The sequence below is a fragment of the Haliotis asinina genome, chromosome 2 (assembly GCF_037392515.1).
Source record: "Haliotis asinina isolate JCU_RB_2024 chromosome 2, JCU_Hal_asi_v2, whole genome shotgun sequence".
Classification (NCBI taxonomy): Eukaryota; Metazoa; Mollusca; class Gastropoda; order Lepetellida; family Haliotidae; genus Haliotis; species Haliotis asinina.
The window spans coordinates 3,953,401-3,960,260 of NC_090281.1; the positions used below are offsets into that span (position 1 = coordinate 3,953,401).

At 42.8% G+C, this 6,860-nt stretch overlaps 1 protein-coding gene across 1 annotated transcript; it reads right to left on the minus strand.

Moving 5' to 3' along the window:
• Positions 1 to 201: 201 nt before the first annotated feature.
• Positions 202 to 6,493, minus strand: LOC137272199 (uncharacterized). Its single transcript, XM_067804553.1, has 3 exons — positions 5,680 to 6,493; positions 4,539 to 4,646; positions 202 to 1,896 (listed from the first exon to the last, which is right to left on the minus strand). Exons 1-3 carry the CDS (start codon positions 5,886 to 5,888, stop codon positions 1,209 to 1,211), a joined length of 1,005 nt encoding a protein of 334 aa, XP_067660654.1. The 5' UTR covers positions 5,889 to 6,493; the 3' UTR covers positions 202 to 1,208.
• Positions 6,494 to 6,860: the final 367 nt, after the last annotated feature.

Consider the following 6,860-nt stretch of genomic DNA (forward strand, 5'->3'; position numbering starts at 1 on the left):
CCAGAGCAGCGTTACTTCCCGCCTGCATGTGTTTCTTTACAACCCCCCTACAGATTCCGTCCTGCACATCTCGGGGTTAGCAATTCGGTACATTTGCCAGTTCCTTCTTATTATTTAGGAATTCTGATATGGAATGTTCTCCATCACTCATAAAACGTAAACATGATATGACTGACATTGACTGAAGACTCCAAGACAGTCTTGTAATTCAAACAATGAAAGTTTAATCAATAAATGCATTCAAATATGTACAGCATCCTCGCAAAAGCAAATTCGAAAAGCAGAGATCCTGTTGGCGAGTAGCACCTGAACACAAGTGTAAGCAGAGGGACACAAGTATGAGTATACCGAACCTCAAGGTATGTGACTTCAGTGTCAGGTCAGCCTGGATCCACAAGGCATGTGACTTCAGTGTCAGGTCAGCCTGGATCCACAAGGCATGTGACTTCAGTGTCCAATCAGTCTTGAACCACAAGGTATGTGACTTCAGTGTCATGTCAGTCTGGAGCCACAAGGTATGTGACTTCAGTGTCAGGTCAGCATGGAGCCACAAGGTATGTGACTTCAATGTCACGTCAGTCTGGAGCCACAAGGTATGTGACTTCAATGTCAAGTCAGTCTGAAGCCACAAGGCATGTGACTTCAATGTCAAGTCAGTCTGGAACCACAAGGATTGTGACTTAAATGGGACGTCAGTACAACTTATTCTGCTGATATGCCTTATAAAATCAGTGTCATTACACTTGCAAGTCACCGTGGAAGATTTACTGTCAGCCGATATAAAAGTACGAAATGGAAAACACGAATCTTGTGAGCAGACATACCTTTCACCAGGACACAAGTTGTCTGCAGTCATTTCCAATGTGCCACAGTGTTATGTACATTAGCAACTGTCCTTGGTCATGAGAACATATCTGACCGAAGACTAAATGCACTCAGATAGCACACCAACGTCTCCACAAGGTGTCAAGGTCATTGGGACATGTCGACGACTTACAGATAGGATGTTAGCTCACGCACTGTAGAATATACCTGTAAATCCCACACACTGTAGCACTTTCTGCAACAATGGCCAGGCTTAACACCTTCAGTAACTCTCCTTGCTAGTGCAGACAGATATTGTTAAAACACAAGCTCGCAATGTAACAGTCTCTGCATTGAAAAAAATTCTATAGATCATTGGCTTAAGGTATAGATCAGATCTGGTTCTACGTAGGATGTTTCGAGTTTGATGGAGAGACTCTGTTGGCGTTCAGTGAGAGGAAGGCACGGGAAGACTTCATAGACGACATTGTGGGAACCATGGACGTGTTTCTTGCCTGGGCCGCGTTCGCTTTCATCTTAGCTGCCAAACGCATCATTTTCACCAAGTCCTCCCTGGCCTGGCTCTTACAGAAGGAGTCAAAGGCAGCTTCAAGTTTCTGTCTATCGAGAGTCAACGTGTTGTATCTCTTGCCCACAGGGCTGGTAGGGACGCTCTCGTTCTCCTTCAAATAGCGAAACAGCTCAGCAGATCCTTGCAATCGTCTTTTGGGAACAGGTTTCTCGTTAAATGATTTCACCTCGTCCAGGAAGTTCTTGATCTTCTCCTCCAAAGGGTAGGCTGTGTCTGGTTCTGCCTCATCCGCTGACTCTTCTGATTCAGAGTCAGACGGCGGACGCTCACCGAACGTCACATACCTCTTGGGGCCCAGGTTAGGGGGCTTAGGTTTGGGTTTGGGTTTTTCGAGAGTTTTGGGTAAAACAACAATCGTTTGTAGCTTTCCCCTCTTGGAGGGAAGAGCTGGCAACTTGGCCATCTTGTCTTCCTCTATCTCTGTCAGGAAGACACCACGGGATTTCCTCCCTGGTGGTCGTTGTGGACTCGCGTCTCGGGATGAACCCACTGGGGCTGACCTGTGGAGAGCAGACAGGGACAATGACGACACTGGTGTATATGATTAATAGGTCACGTGAATATTGATAAATGAAATATAGGACAATAGAATTCTGAAATCTGAAGTACAGTTGTAGAATTCACATACTTAAACATGAGTTTCATAAACCTATTCAGACAATGACCTCCTTTTCAGCCGATCCTAAATTTCTCCTATGAAAGTGAAAATATAAACCACCAACAACTCCAGTTACACCGAATTCCATTTCCTTGTTTCACAAGAAAATGCTATTTACAATTTTTTTAATTTAAACTTTAATAATAATGTATTTCTATATTGTATTTCAAGGTTTAGGCAGCATACCTAACTGAGAAATCACAGACTGTTGTTAGGAGTGTGTATTTTCTGTACATTTTTGTTATGAATTAAGTAATAATTATTATTGGGTCACAACATTTATTGTTTTGAATAATAATTATGATGGGTCACATTTCGTTTTAATAGCTGGTCAACACGTTTAGGATTCTGGTTTTCCGGAACTTATCTGCTCCTAGTTTTCTATGTGTTTACTTCCGGGAGACTTATTCGAGGGCATTCTACAGTGTTGACAATGGTCCTATGTGCCCAAACCTTCGGGAAATGACTTAGTATATATAAAAAGGCTGGTTGCCGTGCTGTGGGGGACACTCATTCATATTAACTGGAGGATATACATCACTGTCAACGCTTGATCATCAATACCCGTCAACGCCTGAATCTACATTATCTGCTGTCAGACCGATCGCTGTGTTTACATTCTGTATAGTTGATTACCTCTCGTACTGAGACTTTGGTGAGTTTGATATATTATATCTTGTCACCCATTGCCTTAGATTTTGTCTCATTTGTATTGAATTTGTAATCAGCTTTGTGAAATTGACTTGTGACTATGTATACCTTGCTCTCGTTGCATAATAATACATAATTTGAACGTTTATGGCTTGTCTTTGTTCTGTTTTGCTGGTTCACAAGGGGATTTCTTACATCGTTTCTCACGTTAAATTCTTAACAGTAACACTGTCCCTGTTTGATGAGAATGATAGTGAAATGATTCGCAATGCTTCTGGGTCAAGTAAACTGGAAACGAGATCGTTCTGTATTCAATGTTTTGACTTGAAAACGACCACCCAGTATATTTTGCACCCCCTATTTGTTGCAGATACGATGTCCGATTTGGTTTCAAGGTACCGAATCGACCGCTATCGACTGATGTGTAGTAGTAATGATAATTGAAAAGTGTAACAATCATTGGGGAGCATTTGATTCAATAGAATAACGCACAAATCAAGGTGGATATCAAGTTTGTGTTCATGATTTTCGATTTCATGTCAGAAAAAAGGCGAGACATAACGGATTGTCATGTTAGGGGTATCTAGACTTGTGCAAAGATACACAGGTCGTTCTCAATTGAAAACATAGATTACAGAACAGTTTCGTTTCCTGTCTACCAGAGCCAGATGCATTAATTGTGAATCATTTTACGGCCTCATCAAAAAGGGAAGTCTGCGATTTCTCAGTTAAGGTAAGCTGCCTAAACCTGGACATATAATATAGAAATACGGCGGTATAAAAGTGTCAAATCAAAATTAATTTGTAAATAACATCCTGCATAAATCCACACAATCATGCTGATACATCATATTCATTGGATTTGGAGGAAAGTAACAGTTTCATTTCGTATTCCCCAGAATTATAAGTCCACTCTGAACCCTTTTACTCAGATTTAAAATCGCTGCCTATCCGGCTTTACAAAACCGATTTCTTCCTTACTCAGCTATATATAGGTCTCTAGAGTCCAGCAATATAGATCAGTCAATGTTATCCTTCCCCGGGAGACCACATTCCGTCCTTTCCCTTTTCTACATACCACCCTCCCTCTACAACAGATCCACACACCCCATACTACTATACATTGACCCAGTTTTGCATATCCATTCAGATCATCTCTCTAAACATCAACATCATTCACCATTCTGTCCACCTTATTCACTTTTTGTACAGACATACGCGGTCCATATTTCTGTACAGATCCTCCAGGTCCCTCGTATAGAGTTCCATTTAGTTTCAAAAATTGTAAAATACAGAACCCCCATTTAAATATAATTTCATGACCCACCACGTCTACCTTTCCGAAGACCCATGCCATCCACCTTTACACAGACACACCCACGCCAGTTTACCGTTCTTCAAATCCTAGTTCCATGCTCATGGCCTACTCTCCTAGATGTTTACCTAAACCAGACGTTTGCAAGTGTGCCCGAAGCCCCCTCTTTAAAAACATCTGTCAATGTCTCTCCCATAAGCGTCACACTTACTAAGATTCATCCGGTCCACCCACACTCAGATCCACTAGGTGCATTCACCTTCTGAACATTCACCAAGCTTACTCTGATAAGCATCCACTCACACTACATCAGATTCACCGGGTCCACCCACCCTCAGATCCACCAGATGCATTCACATACTGAACATTCTCCAAGCCTACTCTGATAAGCATCCACTCACACTACCTCAGATTCACCGGGTCCACCCTTTCTCAGATTCACCCGGTCCCCACGTCTTCAGATTCCCCTGAACATCCACAAACCCCACCCCGCTAACATGGCGCCAGATCCACTCTACCTGCTCCTGTCCTTCATGTCGAGCTGCTGCAGCTTCCTCATCTCCTGGGCGGAGTAGGACCTCTGGACGATCAGCTCCTTCTGTCTGGACACCAGTCGATGACGGTACCTGGACACAGGAGCAGTGTTAGAGATGGGCGATTTCTACATGAAGGATATAACACGATCCGAGGTTTTGGTTGAAAATGTAAACATGAGGACGAGAGAAACCCGACGACTTCCGGCATTTTCCAATTGATTTTGAATGTTAATGTTGAAACATTCATTTCGTGAAAATTTACTTTCAGGGCCAAGTTTGTTGTACTGTATAGAATATCTCTGGGACAATCTATATTGTATATGACCCTGAAAGGAGGTTTACCTGAGAAAATATAACCCCACAAACGACACAAATATGACACCTGAGGCTTATATTACTGTGACACAGAGGGCTTAGCTTTATACCTGTGGAGTCACATTGCTGTGGGGAAGAATAACTCATGGAAGAGGAAGCTACTTTACCCACGGAAGAAGGTGAAATCATCAGGATACAGGGTGAAGGCAATATTAGGATGGAGGTGCCGTTGTATTACGAGGGACTGGGATACAGAAAAAAGGATATCTCCTGTCCCATATCCTTGAATGTTTAGTATATGGAGTGTTCGACAGCATATTGCGTTCCTGTTACTCTTTGTAACACGAGCAGCATAAAATGCTAAATCGCGCGGAGGGGAAGATAATGCTTCATTACACGAGGAAGAGTAAAATGATTTTTTTTACACAAGGGAGAGTTAAATTCTATATTACACAGGAGAGAAAAATTCTTTATTTCAAAGGAGAGAGGTAAATGCTATTTCAATTAGATGAGAGGATGGTGCTATATTAGACAGACCATGGGTGATATATTGTGATCAACAGCATGAACATCCATCTGCACCAACGGGGAACCGATGACATGTGTCAACCCTGTCAGCGTGCCTGACCACCCGATCGCTTTAGCCACCTCTTACGACAAGCATGGGTTAACGAAGGCCAGTACTCAAATGTGGACCTTCACGGGAGCACAGGGAATGGGTAAATACTATATAACACGGGCGTGTGGAGAGTGTGATAACCACATGGGTAGTGCACTATCACAGTTATAGTGGATGACGCTAACCTACCTCTCCATCAGCCTCTTTTCCACAGTGATGTCCTTGACGAACGTGCTGATCTGCTTCTGGTACAGGTCAACCTCTTTGACGTATTGAGTCCCCAGCGTCTTGTGCTTGTTGAACAACAGTTGAGAGTGGTTGGGAGAAAGCATTACCTCCACGTTCAACGTATGGTCCTGCCATGACAGGTTCTTCGTCTTTAATAGAAGCAGAGACATCGTCCTAAACCAGATCTTCACATTAGCCGAAAACCAATAATCCTGGTTGCTTTCTCACGACGATCTTATTGTATCAGTGGTGTGTTAACAGTCGACCACAGACAGTTCATGGAGAGATCAGTTGTCTGTGATATATTCTATCCTAAAGCAGGTACAGAGCCCATACGTAAAGTGTCTTGGTGAGTAGAAAAGACGTCAAGAAGTGATTACTCCAGACGAAAAACCTAATCCGACTATTTCAATAAATTATCTCATGTTATGAAGCACCGCCGCTACGACAATCACCCCGTGCACTGCTTGTATCTTAATAGCTTTCCTTTGAATTACTCGTTTTGGCGACCGAACCGGTCGTAATCCCCAAATTAATTATGGAGAATAATTAGATCCCTGTTAATAGTTGCAATGAGAGGTCAACAGTTCCTCTGATTACCACCCCTTCTTCGTAGCTCCTGTTTCGTCAGATTAATTGCAAACTGTTCGATCAGTTCTGAGATTCACCTGGTGTATATATTCTACAGTCACATTCCATATTGTAAATATCCAGTGTGACACCGTCCTTCCATATCTGCTTGAGTCCACAGACACCTTAAAAAGAAAAATCAGCACTTGAGTTTACCAGAGATACCCACCACGGAACACGTATTTTGTGTGTACTGCTGGTGGGTATTAAGTCTAACACGATTATAACCTGCGAGAAGTCATTGCAACCTACAACTGGAATCCTGGTAACCCCGATACCCACAGCAGTAAGTCACTATATTGAGGAACAGTAACAATATTGATGTGCACAAACTCAACACACTTATCAGTCGTGTCCTAGAGCCTCCTGCTCGCAGTGAAGCTAGGGGTGGTATTATCTCATATGTATCCATGTGTATTCCATGTTGTATTCACTACCCGGGAGATATAGGAGAGCTGTGCTGCCACCTACAGTCTTCCATGAAGCCATGCTCCATTAACCGTCGTCAAGCT

Coding starts and splice junctions, on each gene's coding strand:
- LOC137272199 (XM_067804553.1), bottom strand. CDS start 5,888: ATGTCTCTGCTTCTATTAAAGACGAAGAACCTGTCATGGCAGGACCAT. Junction 4,647..5,679: donor GAAAAGAGGCTGATGGAGAG/GTAGGTTAGCGT, acceptor TCCTGTGTCCAG/GTACCGTCATCGACTGGTGT. Junction 1,897..4,538: donor GACATGAAGGACAGGAGCAG/GTAGAGTGGATC, acceptor TGCTCTCCACAG/GTCAGCCCCAGTGGGTTCAT.